General features: G+C 39.9%; 1 protein-coding gene across 1 annotated transcript in view; it reads left to right on the top strand.

Annotated features, from left to right (window-relative positions):
* The window catches only part of plod1a (procollagen-lysine, 2-oxoglutarate 5-dioxygenase 1a), a 57,018-nt gene extending 39,328 nt beyond the window's left edge, over positions 1 to 17,690 (top strand). Inside the window, exons 15-19 of the mRNA XM_084332765.1 lie at positions 112 to 177; positions 784 to 888; positions 2,326 to 2,472; positions 10,498 to 10,620; positions 16,017 to 17,690. Of these exons, the coding sequence (XP_084188891.1) occupies positions 112 to 177; positions 784 to 888; positions 2,326 to 2,472; positions 10,498 to 10,620; positions 16,017 to 16,172 (597 nt within the window). The 3' untranslated portion in view covers positions 16,173 to 17,690. The remainder of the gene's footprint in view (positions 1 to 111; positions 178 to 783; positions 889 to 2,325; positions 2,473 to 10,497; positions 10,621 to 16,016) is intronic.
* Positions 17,691 to 19,363: the final 1,673 nt, after the last annotated feature.

The following is a 19,363-nucleotide window of genomic DNA, read 5'->3' as shown; positions in this document are numbered from 1 at the left end:
TAAGTAAGAAATAGAGCTAGAGTTCCAAAAAATCTGAACTGTCCCTTTAACTTCATGTGTGCCATTAGTGATGAAATGTTTGTTGTCATCGTCATTGTGTCTTTACCACAGGACTGGCAGGAGCGCTACATCCATGAGGATTACTCTCTGATCATGAGGGACAAACTGATGGAGACTGTGAGTCGCTGCATGGGTTCTCATGGGAAGCGAATCTAATCTAATCTATCTGTGTCTTGAATTCTTGGAAGATGCTATACACAGGGTTCCCACATGGTCTTAAATAGTCTTACATTTAATAATCTGAATTTTAGGCCTTAAGAAATCTTTAAAGTGTCTTACATCTTACAAATGTATTGGATTAGGAAGTTACTTCTATGTTATGATAACTTCTCTGTGTCGTGTTTAAATGTGTTTGGGAGAAATGTCCAGGCTGCAAAGTAAGCAGTATGGTAATAATGGTAATAGCCTATTAGTTCCCCCCGCAACAATTCATATGGAATTACTTCAGTCATTTTCCTTCATACTTTTTTGCCATTACAGCCGTGAAATAGGTATTGAATTCTATTCAAAATTGTCTTAAATGGTCTTACACTTAAACGTGTTGAAACCTGCAGGAACTCTGTATAGATTTGACCTAGGTAAACTAATATGAAATGATATCTGTGTCTAGATCTCTAGTTTCAGATGTTGCCTTGTATATATCTCGCCGCTACCTTATAAATCTACTCAGTTACAGTAACTAAGAGTAGTTTGTTACTCACTCAGTCGTCGTCTCCCTCTCAGCCTTGTCCCGACGTCTACTGGTTCCCGCTCTTCAGCGAGGTCGGCTGCGACCACCTGGTGACGGAGGTGGAAAACTTTGGGAAGTGGTCTGGTGGCGGCAACGTGGTAAAGCATTCAGTCTCCTTCTTTGTTCAAATTGATTCTTTGTCAGCATCTGTTTTCAGAGATATAGGCCTGTTTGCACGTTCATGTCGAAATTAAAGATGAGACCATTATTGTGTTGCTGTCAGTTGTCTCAAATAATCTATTTGCATATGAATATGCTGAAATAAGGCGAATTTGAATGAAATTAAAATATTAACAATGACATAATAACATTTACATTGAAGCAGGCGTGAAATGCTTACAATTAACAAGTTGATTGTGTGATGTATTCGTAGTACCTATAGGAATGATCATTAGGCGTTGGGCTGTGCTTTGTAACACTCATTTCTTGGCTTGTATTGCAGGCAAGAACCAGTGAGGATATTTCAGTTCACCTCATATCAATAATGTATTTTTTTTTATCTATTTATTTACATTGGAATGGGAGTTTAATTAAATTCATATATTTTTTTTAAATTCAAATGAAATTCATTCCGACAGCCCTAGACCATTATGCAAAAAAACACCACTGTTATTTTGTAATGAAATGTCTGAAGGTAGCCAATAACCTCACATTCCAGCATGTGCTTTCGTGTCATTGATAACATCTTCAGAGTGGTTGGTTCTTCAAGTCAGAATCTGAAACACTTTATTTGACGAATACATTGCTGTAGAGGAATTTGTCTCTGTGACAATGATGCAAAAATGAGGACAGGATCTCACAGACAACATGAGAAAAAGACAGCAGATGAGACATATCACTCGCCACACCTTTAGCAGTACATCAGTGTAACCAGTAGGGCTGGGAATCACCAGAGCCACACCTTTAGCAGTACATCAGTGTAACCAGTAGGGCTGGGAATCACCAGAGCCACACCTTTAGCAGTACATCAGTGTAACCAGTAGGGCTGGGAATCACCAGAGCCACACCTTTAGCAGGACATCAGTGTAACCAGTAGGGCTGGGAATCACCAGAGCCACACCTTTAGCAGGACATCAGTGTAACCAGTAGGGCTGGGAATCACCAGAGCCACACCTTTAGCAGTACATCAGTGTAACCAGTAGGGCTGGGAATCACCAGAGGCCCCATGATACCATAATTATCATGATACTGGAGATACTAGAGGGCGACAGTGGCTCAGGACATAGAGTGGTCGTCTGGTAATTGGAAGGTTCCCGGTTCGATTCCCACTCCTCCCGGGCAGCGTGTCGAAGTGTCCACTTAACCCCTAATTGCTCCCGACGAGCAGGTTGGCACCTTGCATGGTTGCCTCCACCGTCATTTTTATTGTAGCAAAATGGGATTGTCAAGCAAATTATATATAATTATTATTATATGAAATTATCTTCAAATACAAATACAAAATGTTATGTTTCATCGATGATGTCTGGAGCATGATTTCAATAACCACAACAAAGCTGTTTTTTACTGAAGTAACTGATGATATCTTCTCTCAGGACAAAAGGATCCAAGGTGGCTATGAGAACGTCCCCACCATCGACATCCACATGAACCAAGTGGGCTATGAAAAAGAGTGGCAAAAGATCCTACTGGATTACATAGCGCCCATAACAGAGAAAACGTTTCCTGGTTATCACACAAAGGTAAGGTTTTTATGTATATTTTTTTAACCAGCTATTAAATGCCATGTTTTTCATGTTTCATGCCCCATGATAATTCAGTCAATATATATATATTTTTGTATCCACTTTTTCTCCTTATTTTCTATTTTTCTCCCATCCCAATTTCGTATCGCCAATTCACCCCTTCAATTCTCCCCTCCCCTATCTTGAACGTTGCTAGACTATGCCTCCCACTGGTCGGCTGTAGTGAGGATAGAAGCCTTGCATCACGTGTCCCCTCCGGTACACGAGGAGGCAGCCTGTCGCATCTTTTCACCAGACAGCGCGGTCTCTCAGTGGCGAGGAGTAACGCGTGGGAGGCTCACGCTGCCCCCGATACTTCCTGACTCTGCTGTACAGGCATCACCCAACCGACCTGTAGGAGTCGCTGTCCACAACGTCCAATCCCCACCCATCGACTTTCCACCCGCTACCTCTGCCAATAGACCTATCGCTAAGCCACGCCCCCTTTGAAAACTCGGACACAGAGCCGACCGTGAATGACTCTCGTTGACGATGGCTGCAGGCAGCCCCTTTCCTGACTGTGATGCAAGCCTTGCTTCACAGTCACGAAAGGGGCTTATGCCACTGGAGATTTACCACAGCAGGTAATAGACCAGTTTTTTAAAGATAACACAAATATTTCATCTAGAAGCAGACAGAGAGGGTTACAATATGCAGTGGAAAAGTACGTTCATGAGATACACATTTACCTTAGACCTCCATGGTGATGCAAGCATTAGATATAGATAACGTCTCAAGCATTACTTACAGTTGACTTGATTGAAGATTACAAGAACTATGACGATAATCCATGATTACTATTGCTGATACATTTAGTTTAGTGGTCCAACGCAGTATACGAGCTAGACCTGACAGTTGTGTCACTAGTCACTAGAATGAGGAAAAAAGTGAGAGCTGTCACTTGCCAACATTCTTCCTCCATAAAGGGGTGAGACTTCAGAGAATGGTATGCTGCACATTCTAGTGTACATCAGGTCAAATGATTGATTACACTAACTATAAATGTATAGTGATAGAGACCAAAGTAAAAATACCTAATAATAAAATAGACCTAATATAGTGGCTTGGGATTAGAGCAGTTGTCTGGTAATCCGGAGGTTCCCGGTTTGATTCTCGCTCCTCCCGGGCAGAGTGTCGAAGTGTCCTTGAGCAAGACACTGATGAGCAGGTTGGCACCTTGCATGGTTGCCTCCACCGTCGGTGTGTGAATGTGTGAGTGAATGGGTAAGATGTGAGAAACAAATTGTAAAGCGCTTTGGATAAAAGCGCTATATAAATACAGCCATTTACCATTTACCAAAATACCTGTAAATCACAGTAAATGGGTACAGGTCAGGACATAGCTTTTCTTATAACACTAAGTATAAGTTATATTTAATATAAATATAAATAAATGCATATACAACACATTCTCAAGATAGATCACTCTGATTAGAAAAGAAAACCCACAACTAAAGTGTACATAAATAGCCACTATTTTTAATATATACAATAAATATACATGGATTTACAGTTACACAAATGGATGCACGATATAAACTGGAATAGCGAACAATATCATGTGTTGTTGTGATACATCTAATTTAACATTATATTCTTCTAGTACCTCCATTATGGATTAATAGCCTGGTCTGTTGACATTTGCAATATCAGCAACTGTTGATGAAGATTAAGTACTTTAACATTGTAAACCAGCAATCTGAGGGACACAGAGCAGCATAACTGGACCACTTTAACAACCTTCAGGTCAATCGAGGGTTGAATGCACTGAAATACAAGAACACCCTATAGAATATGTACTGTACTTTTACTATTGAAACTTAATACAGTACTGTAGTTGTAATGGTACATAATTCACCCACAGACCTATTAGAAACATTCTAGAAAATTAGTGCCGCCCGAACATTCTGGAACGTGTGATGATGTCATGGCAGTACATTCTAGAACCTAGTTCTGCCCGATCATTCTGGAACGTTGGTGATGATGTCATAGTAGTACCTTCTAGAACCTCTAACATTTCTATTTAAGCATTCTGTTTAGCTTTCTAGTAATGTCCACCTTCCATTGGGGGAGCCTGGTGCCCACAGGCCGGCACTCCTCATCTGGAGTAAGAGGGGAGGAGAGAGGGGTGATGGATAAGGGGAGAGGGATGAGGGGGAGGTGAATGAGGAGAGAGGTGAATGAGGAGAGAGGGCAGTAACATCTCCAGCACACCTCATTCTGTGAAAAAAACACAAAAAGCTGAGTATTAGCTAAGCATAGACAGATAATAATAATAGTTCATTTATGGAGCATCTTTCATACATAAAATGCAGCTCAAAGTGGATTTTATTGACAACAAACATAACAACTTTGACAGATCAACATTTGTGTTTGCCTTGTCAGGGATAAAACGAAAAGTCCAGGACTTATTTACTGTTTACATCGTTGTCCCTGTTGTTACTGGTTTCAAGTGGCACTATGGCATCTGAAGTGCATCGAGCATTCTTAGTGCATGTAGTAGTATTCATGTTATTAGTATTCTGTTGTCTGTTAGCCAGTTCTTTATACTATCAATGGTGGTCACTACATTACTATAACTGTCCTTAATGTTGGTCATCATTTCCACTGTTATGCACCTGGCTTGCGGTAACGTTGCTGACGTTACGATGCAGAAATCTATACAGAAGGCTCATGTTATGATGCAGAAAGCTAACCTTATGATACAGAAGGCTCACGTTATGATGCAGAAAGCTAACCTTATGATGCAGAAATATCTGCGGTATCGTTACATGTTGGCAGCTAACGTTAGCTAGCTGCTAACGTTAGCTAACTGGGCTGGATATACAAGAGCTAGTTCGCAGTCAAAGTCAAACGTTAGCAAACTAATAGTTTGGTCTACGTTTCTAATACATGCCGTCAAATATTATGTCTTTATGAATTGACCTTACCTTTGAGCAAACATAAGTGTCCTTGGTAATGGTCTTCACATTCAGTTGTGTATGTGTATCGCTTGCATTTCTCTAGTTTTCGTTTGGGCTTCGGGAAAGGTATGAAATATACTCCTCCATCCAGTCTTTCAGGGTACCTGGTGTCCGAATTACAGGTACCCCACGCACAGCGTTTCACCATCGGATATTAGGTAGATAATAACATATTTACTGAACTCTTACACAGTGGGGTTTTGATTACAGCCGTCTGGTTTGATGCAGCCCACAAATGGCTTTTCTGGTGTTGACCGAGTTTTCTGCAGCGAAGTTTTTGCTGTGATATGATTGGACAAATTCTATTTTGGGGCGTGGTTTAGCGACAGGTCTATTGAGATAGTATCACGACTGGCCCAAGCCGCAGGCAATGCTGACTCCGGGAGTCGAGACCGCAGCCTCTTGCATTGGTGACGAGCGCAATCTCCGCTACGCCACCCAGCCGCCCATTCAGTCAATATTTGTGAACATTCACTACTCTATCCTTAAGCTAGAAATAAGTGAGAGAGGGAACCCCTCGAAGGGACATGTCGCTGTAACAGAAAAGAGAAATATGGAAGGAAAACATATGAGGACCATGTATAGTCACACTAGGAGGCGCTTTATTCGCTTTCTTTTTTCCTATTCTGAAAAGGTAATTGGCACAAATCACATCATCAGAGCCTCGTCAGCACTTATCTGCCCTGCCGGCTGACTATTTGTTGTCTTAAAGGGAGAATCCACCCTAAAACAGAATTTACATTGGTGATCTTCCAGTGATCTTGGACAGTTAAGTCAATATTTATAAATATTTTTCTTCTTCCTGTTCCTTTCGGCCATGGAATTTGGTGGATCATATTAATATGTACTGTTGGACTGTGGTAATTCCATGTACGAATAAATAAATGATGATGATGATGATGATAATGATGAATATTTATAAATACAAACACATTAGCTAGCTTGATGTACAGCTACTTGCCAACACAGCGTTTGCTTCACAGTGCAACCAAAGAAACAGATACTGTAGAGACAGCCTTAGCTTTTAACATTGAAAAGCTTCCAATATACTGATAGCGTTTTTGCTTGAGCTATTACATTCAAATTACTTTTATTTATATGTAGGACTTACAGCTCTGGATGAGAAAATGTAGTTATAACACAGTACAATCACCATGGTTACTGTCATAGCATCCAGGTATCTGTTTCACTATATACTGTATATGAATCATCTCCAGGATTTATCTCTTAAAGGGTCACTTCACCCAAAACAATGCTGGTTTATTTTGTACATAATCGCACACACATCCAAAAACTCTAAACAGGTTTGCACACATCCATTTAGTTTGACAGTTATTGAGAGTAAATCAAATCTAATGTATTTATAAAGCCCGCAATCACAAGTTAATGTCCCCATGGGCCGGACAAGTCTTCTTTAACCCATTGAAACCGGGAAACACATTTGTGTGTATATGCAGGCTATATAATGCATTATCAGCAGGCGTTTCAGGTCTAAATGGGTTTAACAAGTCAAGAAGAAACATCACAATAAATCAAGAACAAAAAACCCACCATGAAATCCAAAATAAATGTAAAATAAATAAATGCAACACTCCCAGACATACCCCAGCGAAGTTAAGGGAAAACGCACTAAAAACCTAGCAATAGGAAAAAAGCACCACGGGCAATGTGGAGGAGAGAAACCTTAGAAGGGCCGTTCAAGGGGGGATCCCCCTTCTTGGATGTCGGTGATAATAGTGTTGCTATGGCTGATCGATGGGTGGAGAATAAAACAGGCGAAATAGTTGGTATGTATGTACATATACATGTAATAAAACACAAATATGTACTGGGGTACATAAGAACATTTTTGAAAGATTTAAATAGAATAGAGATAAGAACAACAACAACATTAACAACTAAATTAGTTTGAATATGGCCACCAGTGAGGTCATCTGGGACTTCCTGTGTTGTGTTAATTACAGCTCAATGAGACGACAGGGTAGCAGTCCTTATTTTTTCAATTACATTATTTCATTGAGCTTTAATTAACTAAACAAAATTATCACTGGTGGCCATATTCAAATTAATTTACTCTTAATAACTGTCAAACTAAATGCACGTGTGCAAAACAGTTTAGAGTTTTTGGATGTGTGTGCGATTATGTGCAAAATATGACATAATATAACTTCTCAATCACTGAGTGAGGCCTACCTGGAAGAAACGTGAAATAACTGTTGTATGCAACCAATAACACTTTACTTTTGAAAAGGAATAGGTTGGATTGAACCCTTCCAGTTTGTTGTACATGCAGAGGAATAGGTTGGATTGAACCCTTCCAGTTTGTTGTACATGCAGAATAGAATCTCAAGGAGCAGCAGTTAGTATCTTGGTGTTTAACTCCCGGCCCTCTTCGTATCAATGATGTCAAACTTGTCTTTAGTGTTATATGGAGGTATATTTTAACAAGACATTTTATTTTCAGGAGAGACAAGATGGCGGTCCGCTCACTCATTTCACACTCATACTGTATACACGTGACATGTTGTGTTTCTTTTTCTGTTGAATGTGTAAATTAAATTGCATTATTAGTCCCACAGGAAATGGCTAACGCTTTGTAAGAAAACAAACAAACAAACAAACAAAAACTGTAAATCTGTACTTAATGCTGTTCTTTGATATTTCCTAATATCTGTTCTGTAAGAATAGCATATACTGAAAGCTGGATACCACGCTCTTACAAAAAGGTATCATGGTATTTCCGGTCACTCGTGATGGTGACCAAAAAGGATGCCCCGTACGCATCGGTATCACGGTTTAAATTGGATAATACCAAAAAACAACAAAAGCAGTGAAAAACACCATCGAGCTACCTTGCTCGTTTTTTGTCCCCTTGCTCTCTGCCCCTGTACGGCTTCCTCCACTGACCACGCATATCTTCTCCCATCAGTGCGCCTCTCTCTTCAACTTCGTGGTAAGGTACACAGGCCTGATGAGCAACCCCTGCTTGTCCCTCACCACGACGCCTCCACTTTCACTATTAACGTAGCTCTCAACAGCAAAGGGGTTGACTACCAGGTAATTAAGGGCCTTGAGGGCCACAGAGTGTAAATAGACACGGTAGGGGACATCAGGACGTCAGGATGCGGGTGATTTGTTCTTCTCTTCTCTTCTTTTCCCTTTTCCTCTTTGTCCCCATGCTGCATTGGAAAGCCGCAAGCGCTTGTTTTCTTTTGTTATTCTTTTGCAGGAAGGGCTTACGTGTGCGCGCAGGTCAGGAGGTCAATTCAACTTTCAACGTACAACAGTGTTAAATTTGTCTTCCCCAGTGTTTGACATTTTTCTGATCACCTGGTTTAACCTACAGTGCAAAGCGCCTCAACACAACATTCTGTCCACCTGGTTTAACCTACAGTGCAAAGCGCCTCAACACAACAAACTGTCCACCTGGTTTAACCTACAGTGCAAAGCGCCTCAACACACCTGGTTTAACCTACATTTACATTTAGGCTACATTTAGTCATTTAGCTGACGCTTTATCCAAAGCGACTTACGAGTTCTGTACAGCAGGAAGAGTATAACTCTGGCAGCTAAGGGTAAGTAACATTGTTCATCAAACAGTGTTGAACAGTGTTGAGTGCTACCTACAGTGCAAAGCGCCTCAACACACCATTGTTTGCTAGTTTAAGTTTCTTTAATAGTTGTCATACAGAAGTACAGAATACTTTTGTACAAAATGCTTCTTACTGTTGCGCTCCAGAGACTGTGCATGACAAGATAAGTATGAAATAAAAACATAGTAAAAATTAGAAGAAAAAAAAGAGGTCACAGTGTTCAGTTTAGGCATATGTACAATGTTCGTAGACGTAGTTACCATACAATATACAATACTGTGCAGTGTACTAATATACAATACTATATAGTGCAAGGCATAAATGGACGAGGTGCAGTTTAGGTACAATTCACAGTAGGTGTACGAGTTGTAGTGCAAATCCTTTATCAATAAATATAAAGTGTAAGTGTGTTTGTGTGATCTAAAGTGTGGAGAGTGGGTGCTGCAGTGTGTTGTTTGTTTGAGTGAGTGTGTGTGTGCGTGTGGGTGTGTGTGCTGTGTGCATTTGATGGTTGTTGCATAGTGATTATTGTTCGTTTAGCGATTATTGTTCGTTTAGCAGCCTGATGGCCTGGGGATAGAAGCTCCTTCTGAGTCTTTCTGTGCTCGCCATAAGACTCCGGTATCGCTTGCCTGACGGCAGCAGTTCAAAGAGGCAGTTGTTCGGGTGGCTCGAGTCCTTAATAATTCTCTTAGCCTTCCCCTTGCACCGCTTGTTGTAAATGTTCTGGAGGGTGGGAAGCCCCCCTCTAATTGTGCGTTCGGCTGAACGTGTCACTCTTTGTAGTCTGCTACGGTCTTGTGCAGTGCTATTCCCAAACCAGGAGGTGATGTTGCCGGTCAGGATGCTCTCTATTGTACATGAGTAGAAGTTCCTAAGGATCTTCTGACTGACTTGGAACTTCCTTAGGCGCCTGAGGAAGTAGAGGCGTTGTCGTGCCTTCTTCACAACACTGTCAATGTGTGTGGTCCATGTCAAGTCCTCGGATATGTGGATAGCGTCCTCGGATAGCGTTAGCATCAGCGCTAATATTAGCTAGTAGCAATTAATTTATTATGAATTTATGAAAGTGTTCCCTTTCTTTGCTGTAGGCCTAGTATATTTAGCTAGTAGAAACATTTGCCGGTAACTGCGGTACATTGCACTCTGGCTAGACCGGGACGAACAGCATCGGACACCCAGGGAAGCCATACACACCAACCAATCAATAAAAAATGTAGACATAAATGGTGGTTTATTTACTGGAGTTGTTTCTTATTACAATTTTAAGTGGGTCAGATATATAGGACCATCTTCTCATGTTGAAACAAAGTTTTTGGAAAGTCCATTTTCTCTTTTCCAGTTGACTGAAGTGAGAGTGAATTGACCCCACACATGCATCATGAATCTGTTTGTCCGTCTGTCTCTCTCTCTCTCTCTCTCTGCAGGCTCAGTTTGAATTGGCCTTTGTAGTTAGATATAAGCCAGATGAGCAGCCATCGCTAAAGCCGCACCACGACGCCTCCACATTCACTATTAACGTTGCACTCAATGGTGGCGACGAATACCAGGTGAGTGTGTTTGGAACTCACCAGCAGGTCATGAATTCAGTCCAAATAGATTTCACGTGATTTGATTCTAATTTGATTTGATGCGTCAGAAATTTACATTTTCACATTCAAAACAACGATTGATTTGATTCGATTAGCCTACTCTTAAGAATTCTCAGGGATGTTGTGGGTGAGTAGATTTGGAATAAAGCTACATTGCAGTGGTCTCAGAAAGCATGGCGCTGAAAAGTCAAGTACAGTTCGGTATGGAATGCTAATTTCCTTCCAAGCCATTCCTGGCATGCACCTACAGGATAATTTACCTATATCTTCAACGAGTGATGTCAGTGTCTTTTCATCTTTGCATGTTGTAGAAAGTATAAGACTCTGAACTTTGTTTGTGTCGTTACATCTGTGTCCTTTACACTGCATCTTTAATGACACAACTCCAGCCTTTATCTTTCAAAGTAATAATGTGTTTTTTATTTTATTTTTTAGAAAGTACTATTATACATGACTGGGATATGTATGAAGCAATTATGATGTTATAGGATAGTGATGTTTTCTTTTTTTTACCGACACCATATTTCATCTGGCATCATACCAATCAATTATAATAACCAAAATCTTGCCAATAGGACCTAGGTGTATTGGCAAGAATCTAGAGATTCTATACACATCACAAGTTTCAAGTTTCTTTAATAGTTGTCATACAGAAGTACAGAATACTTTTATACAAAATGCTTCTTACTGTTACGCTCCAGAGACTGCTAGACAAGATAAGTATGAAATAACATATTATAGCATGTAAATTAGAAGTAAAAAAAATGAGGTCACAGTGTTCAGTATAGACATATGTACAATGTTCGATGCAGAATAGACATAACTGAGTTACCATATAATATACAATATACTATGCAGTGTACTAATATACAATACTATATAGTGCAAAGCAGAAATGGGATGAGGTACAATTTAGGTACAATTTACAGTAAGGTGTACGAGTTGTAGTGCAAATCCTTTATCAATAAATATAAATATAAAGTGTGTTTAGGTGATCTAAAGTGTGGAGAGTGGGTGCTGCAGTGTGTTTGTTTGTTTAAAGTGAGTGTGTGCGTGTGGATGTGTGTGCTGTGTGCATTTGATTTGTTGTATAGTGTTTATTGTTCGTTGAGCAGCCTGATGGCCTGGGGATAGAAGCTTCATTATATCATAATATAAACACTGCAACATATTGAGATTTAACTATATGAAACTTTTAAGGGGGAAATAGCATAGTAAAAATGTATCACCTCGGTACATAAAATCAAAGGTGCGGCAGACAGTAATTCTGGGGGCAGTAACATTAGTAGGTTTGTTTTATGTTGTATACATTGGAGTAAAACAGACCCATATTTTGATTTATGATGAAGAAAGTTCCAAATAGCATATTTTCCATCTACAAATCAAACTCTTTCAATGTATGCAAATATACTCTTAATTTATGTGGTCAAAATAAATCTGGATTTGGCCCTTAAAGTCATGGATATGGAATTAAATGAATGTGTTTTAAAGCTGCAATCATTATTTTCACGTTTTCTAAACGTATTACCGCCAATCATGAGGTCTCATTGAGTAATAGTGCCCTACTCAAGCAACCCTGCACCACCAGCAGCCAGTCTATTGATATTTCAAAATCTGGACTTTGCTCTGCTTTTTTTCAAGCATTCCATAAAATCATCCTTATAGTTAATAAACCTATGCATTAAATAATAGTATGAGAGCAGTATTATGTTTGTAGGTTAAGTATTTAATAACAAATCTAGTAATCTGTGCATGAAAAACATATTTTTTTCAGCTAATCTGTTAGCTACAATAGGATTGTGCTGCAAGGCAGTGTTATGTTTATACATTATGTATTTACAAGGGGTCTTTCATCTTGGGAGAGAGGGAGGAGGAGGAGGAGCTTTGTTGATATGTCGTTGCTGCCCTCTAGTGGTCAAAAAGCTAATATGTTGTTTAGTGAATTGGAGCTCAGCCAGTACACACTACAGTATGATGCCACAATATATATAAAATTAAATAAATATTCTAGGTAAAAAGTAAACAGTGTGTTTACATGCACATCAGTATTCCTGTTACCAGTGGTGGAAGAAGTACACAGTTCCTTTACTTAAGTAAAAGTAGAAATACCCAGATAAAATAGTACTCTGGTCAAAGTTAAAGTCCTCCATTTAAAATTCTACTTAAGTAAAAGTATTTGCTATTGAATGTACTTAAGTATAAAAAGTAAAAGTACACATCCTACATGATGTTTGTGTATTCCAGTGCTTGGGAACATTCAACCTTCAAACCACTGACCTCTAAAGGTTATGTTAAAGTGGTACTGTATGTGTCCAGTTATGCTGCTCTGATTACGTCCTCTTGAAGTTGGCAGGCTTCAAAATTGAAAGTACATCATCTTCATAAATGTTTGTCATGTTTTACTTACATACTTTTTTTTTGGGGAGTTGGGACATGTTGTGGAGTAAAAGTACAAAATTGCATAAAATCTAAATACTAGTAATAGTAAAGTACAAGTGCCTCAGACTTTTGCTTAGTTACAGTCCTTGAGTTAAAAAAGACTTATATGGTATATGCATTTTCATATCCTGATCACAAATATCCCCTTATATATGACTTAATATACAATGTATAATGTGAGTCTTAACAAGGAAATGGAACTTCAGTCTCCAAAATAAAGGCCTCAGTATCCCAGCTAATAATATTCAAGTTCCTCACAGTTGGGATAAGAGCTTATCCTCTGCTATTGTAAACGGGATACAGCATTAACATTCAAAGACTGATTACGAGTATCCCCAATAAGACTGGATTATTGACGTGCATGTAAATGTATTCAAAGTCCACTCGGTGCAACATGTTATCATTTCTTATAAAGTCCTATTCCGATGTGTTGGGACACAAAAATACATCAGGAGGTTATACTACAGAAGGTTAACCCTTTCACTACCACACTACAGAAGGGTTAACACTTTCACTACCACACTACAGAAGGGTTAACACTTTCACTACCACACTACAGAAGGTTAACCCTTTCACTACTACACTACAGAAGGGTTAACACTTTCACTACCACACTACATAAGTTTAACCATTTCACTACCACACTACATAATGTTAACCATTTCACTACCACACTACAAAGGGTTAACACTTTCACTACCACACTACAGAAGGTTAACCCTTTCACTACCACACTAGAGAAGGTTAACCCTTTCACTACCACACTACAGAAGGGTTACCACTTTCTCTACCACACTACAGAAGGTTAACCCTTTCACTACCACACTACAGAAGGTTAACCCTTTCACTACCACACTACAGAAGGGTTAGCGCTTTCACTACCACACTACAGAAGTTTAACCATTTCACTACCACACTACAGTTAGGTTAACCCTTTCACTACCACACCACAGAAGGTTCATCATTTCACTACCACACTACAAAGGGTTAACACTTTCACTACCACCCTCCTCTACTCCCTGTACACACATGACTGCATGGCACAGCGGAACAACAACACAATCATCAAATTTGCTGATGACACAGTAGTGGTGGGCCTGATCTCTGCCAACGACGAGAGGGCCTACCTGGAAGAGGTAGAGAATCTGTCACAGTGGTGTCAGGAGAACTGCCTCTCCCTGAACGTCAGCAAAACAAAAGAGATGATTGTGGACTTCAGGAGGTCGGGGGTCAAGGACTACAGCCCCCTCAGCATCGACGGGGCACCGGTTGAGAAAGTGAACAGTTTCAAGTACCTCGGAGCCCACATATCCGAGGACTTGACATGGACCACACACATTGACAGTGTTGTGAAGAAGGCACGACAACGCCTCTACTTCCTCAGGCGCCTAAGGAAGTTCCAAGTCAGTCAGAAGATCCTTAGGAACTTCTACTCATGTACAATAGAGAGCATCCTGACTGGCAACATCACCTCCTGGTTTGGGAATAGCACTGCACAAGACCGTAGCAGACTACAAAGAGTGACACGTTCAGCCGAACGCACAATTGGAGGGGGGCTTCCCACCCTCCAGAACATTTACAACAAGCGGTGCAGGGGGAAGGCTAAGAGAATTATTAAGGACTCGAGCCACCCGAACAACTGCCTCTTTGAACTGCTGCGGTCAGGCAAGCGATACCGGAGTCTTAAGGCGAGCACAGAAAGACTCAGAAGAAGCTTCTATCCCCAGGCCATCAGGCTGCTCAACGAACAATAAACACTATGCAACAACCATCAAATGCACACAGCACACACACCCACACGCACACACTCACTTAAACCACACAAACACACTTTATATTTATTGATAAAGGATTTGCACTACAACTCGTACACCCACTGTAAATTGTACCTAAATTGCACCTCATCCCATTTCTGCCTTGCACTATATAGTATTGTATTAGTACACTGCACAGTATTGTATATTATATGGTAACTCAGTTACGTCTATTCTGCATCGAACATTGTACATATGTCTAACACTGTGACCTCATTTTTTTTACTTCTAATTTACATGCTATACTATGTTATTTTATTTCATACTTATCTTGTCTTGCACAGTCTCTGGAGTGTAACAGTAAGAAGCATTTTGTATAAAAGTATTCTGTACTTCTGTATGACAACTATTAAAGAAACTTGAACTTGAACTACAGAAGGTTAACCCTTTCACTACCACACTACCAAAGGTTAACTCTCACTACCACACTACCGAAGGGTTAACGCTTTCACTTCCACACTACATAAGTTTAACGCTTTCACTACCACAATACAAAGGGTTAACCCTTTCACTACCACACTACAAGGGGTTAATGCTTTCACTACCACACCACAGAAGGTTAACCTTTCACTACCACACTACAAAGGGTTAACACTTTCACTTCCACACTACAAAAGGTTAACCTTTCACTACCACACTACAAAGGGTTAACACTTTTACTACCACACTACAAAGGGTTAACGCGTTCACTACCACACTACAGAAGGTTAACCTTTCACTACCACACGGTTAACCGTCTATAGTTTGGTAGTGAAAGGGTTAACCTTCTATAGTGTGGTAATGAAAGGGTTAGGGTAATGGTAGAAAAGTTTAAATTCAGGAAAGTACAACCAGCTGCTTAAATGCATATTTTGAGCATAAACCGTTTTGACCAAGAAACATCAGAACATTTTGATTTTGGTCAACATTTGACTATTAAAAAAAGAAAAATTATAATAAAAATGATCAGACACACTTGTATGTCTAGTAGTTACACATAAAAAAAAAACATAAAAATAGGATGTTTAAAAGATGAGAATAGCCAGCTAGGTGTGAATGCTCTGGTGCAAAGAGCCTCCTTTCTGACCCTAAACCCTCTTGTGCTCCTTATCGCTCGGCCAGGGCGGCGGCTGCAGGTTCATCCGCTACAACTGCTCTGTCGAGGCCCCGCGGAAAGGCTGGGCGCTCATGCACCCGGGTCGCCTCACCCACTACCACGAGGGCCTGCCCACCACTGCGGGCACCAGATACATCGCAGTGTCATTCGTGGACCCCTGAAGTCCTCCCCACCCCCACCCCGATTGGCAGATTCCAGTGAAGATGCCCCCCTCCTCTGCCAGTTCTTTGGATACGCTTTTGAGTTGCTCTCCCCCGGTACCAGTTGTTGTGAATATGGTTTGGGGGCGATTAAAGGGGCACTTCACCAAAAGAACAATGCTGATTTATTTTGCACATAATCATCTCGCACACATCCAACAACTCTAAACACACATGCATTTAGTTCGACAGTTATTTAGAGTAAATGAGTTTGAATATGGCCACCAGTGATGTCATCGGAGACATTGAATCCTTGTGTTGTGTTAATTACAGCTTGATACAGTATATACAAACTAATTTACTCTCAATAACTGTCAAATGAAATGAATGTGTGGCAAAACTGTTTCGAGTTTTTGGATGTGTGTGAGATTATGTGCAAAATAAATCAGCATTGTTTTTTTGGTGAAATGCCCCTTTAGCGGTAGATGTTAGGGGCCACTTCACCTTCAGTGTCTTGAAGAAAACCAACGGTACTTCAAGAGGTCAGTTTATTCTGTTGGCCCCATTCACGTCTGCCATTTTTATGTGTCACGGCAGGGTAAACACAGGTGTAACTAATAACATCAATTGTGGTTTCTGTTCCATTTAGATGTTGCAGTGCCACTGGCACACCTGAATGGAACAGAAACATAATTAATGTTATTAGTGACACCAGTGTTTACCCTGCTTTGATTCCTCAAAATGGCCACTGTGAAAAGGCTCTATTGTGCCTTGGGCTGAACCTCTCTCAGGAAAAACTCCAGTAGTTCAGCTTTTCTTTTCTCCGTAAGAATACAGAATAGCCGTTTTTGATAATCTGTTAAAAGTATATATATTATTGTACCAAGACAAAATGGACATTGTGCCTTTTTCAGTATTTTTACCTTATTCTCCCACAGTTTCTTGCATTCAGACACTCCGAAAGTACAAAGCCTTTTGTTCAATCTAGCCCCAGAAATGTTACTGTATATAAACGTGTTTTGCATTCGGACGGACACTAATATACAGTTCCAAAGAGCTGGTTCATTAAACCAGGGTTATTATAGGCTCTTTGAACGATATCTTCTAATATTGATTTCTCTCTTTGCTAAGGTGGGGGATTTAGAATTTCAAAGCTGGGGTGATAAATGTCATGGGTGATAAATGAGCCAGCTCTTTGGAGCTATACATTATCGTCTGTCCAAATGCAAAATTACACTAATACCGTACACAGCTACTGTATATTCAATCCATCTCCAGTTCTATTTATTCTGTTCATGTTTTATGTGAATATATGCCAAACATCTGTGTTTCCTATGTGAATGTGCAATATCGGAGATATCCACCTTTCTAAGATTTCATGTTGAAACCAGAAAAAACAAACACTTCTTTGAGGAGTGATCTTGGATGGCAAAGTTCCACTGAATTTACCAAAGTATTCTCACATGATTCTTCCCCTTTGCTGTTACATAACATTGTTGTACATTACGCCTCTGTGTTAATAAAACACTGAACCTAACTGTGAAATCATTCTCTAAACATGTACTTATGCCTATGGTTTAGTATATTTGCCATAGAAAAACCTAGCGAACGATGGTTTTGTTTTCTGGTTAAATAAAGGTTTGATGAATGATTTACATTTTACATTTCTAAAATGTAGGGGTTATATCACCTACACTGCAGTATACTCCCGGGTTACATTTACCACACTCTCTCCCCTAAGTACACACACAGACACATACATATAAATATAATATTTGTAAAACTCACATTTTTAACAGAATACTCCTCCAGGACATTTCAAATTGTACGTAAATTAATATTCTGATGTTTTTTATTTGTAGTTATTTTATCGAGATCTGTCACATTTGAGTAAAATGTTTTATATTTGTACTTGAGTGCTGTAAAATGAGTTTTAGTTGAGTTTTATAATGAGCTTTATTCTTATAAACATTGTCTGGCATGATGTTGACTAGTAGGCTACAGGCCATAATTTCACTGATCACTTTAGTGTTGAGAAACGTAGCACTATGTTGCATCCTCTCACCAGGCTCCAATCCAATCCAATGGGGCAAGTGTTTTAGTAAAAGGAAAACACGATACACGTAATTTTCCAAAATAAGAAGCTCACTGTATAATCAGATATGTCTTCATATGTTCTGCTGAGGAAATGGTTTCAAACCATACATCACATCAAAAGTTATAATGAACTTGTGCTTTCTAAGTTTCCCATGTGCAACTGGCCTACGAAACTCATAACTTCTGATACGATGTACGGTTCAAGTTCAAGTTTCTTTATTAGTTGTCATTCAGAAGTACAGAATACTTTTATACAAAATGCTTCTTTCTGTTTAGCTCCAGAGAATATGCTAGGCAAAAATAGATAATAAAATAAGTATAGCAAGTATAAAATAGAAGTCAAGTACGTAGACAAAAAATGTCAGTATATACATATATACAATGCTCTATGTAGAGTAGAAGTAACTGAGTTACCATACAATATACTATACAGTGCAAAGCAGAAGTGGGATGAGGTACAATTTAGGTACAATATAATTTACAGTAAGGTGTAATGAGGTATGGGTTGTAGTGCAAATTCTTTACAGATAAATATAAAGTGTGCTTAGGTGTACTAAAGTGGTTAAAGTGGGTGCTGCAGTGAGTTGTATGTTTAAAGTGAGTGTGTGCGTGTGGATGTGTGTGCTGTGAGTGCATTTGATGGTTGTTACATAGTGTTATTATTCTTTGAGCATCCTGATGGCCTGGGGATAGAAGCTTCTGAGTCTTTCTGTGCTTGCCATGAGACTCCTGTATCGCTTGCCTGACCGCAGCAGTTCAAAGAGGCAGTTGTTTGGGTGGCTCGAGTCTTTGATAATTCTCTTAGCCTTGCCCATGCACCGCTTGTTGTAAATGCCCTGGAGAGTGGGAAGCCCCCCTCCAATTGTGTGTTCGGCTGAGCGGGCCACTCTCTGTAGTCTGCTACGGTCTTGTGCGGTGCTATTCCCAAACCAGGAGGTGATATTGCCAGTCAGGATGCTCTCTATTGTGCATGAGTAGAAGTTCTTCTGACTGACTTGGAACTTCCTTAGGCGTCTGAGGAAGTAGAGGTGTTGCCGTGCCTTCTTCACAACACTGTCAATGTGTGAGGTCCATGTCAAAAAACTGTTCACTCTCTCAACCGGTGCCCGTCGATG

Source organism: Notolepis coatsorum (assembly GCF_963971535.1).
Source record: "Notolepis coatsorum genome assembly, chromosome: 17".
NCBI classification, from domain to species: Eukaryota; Metazoa; Chordata; class Actinopteri; order Aulopiformes; family Paralepididae; genus Notolepis; species Notolepis coatsorum.
Note: the sequence above shows the minus strand (reverse complement) of the source record. Positions and strands in the feature narration are given on the sequence as shown.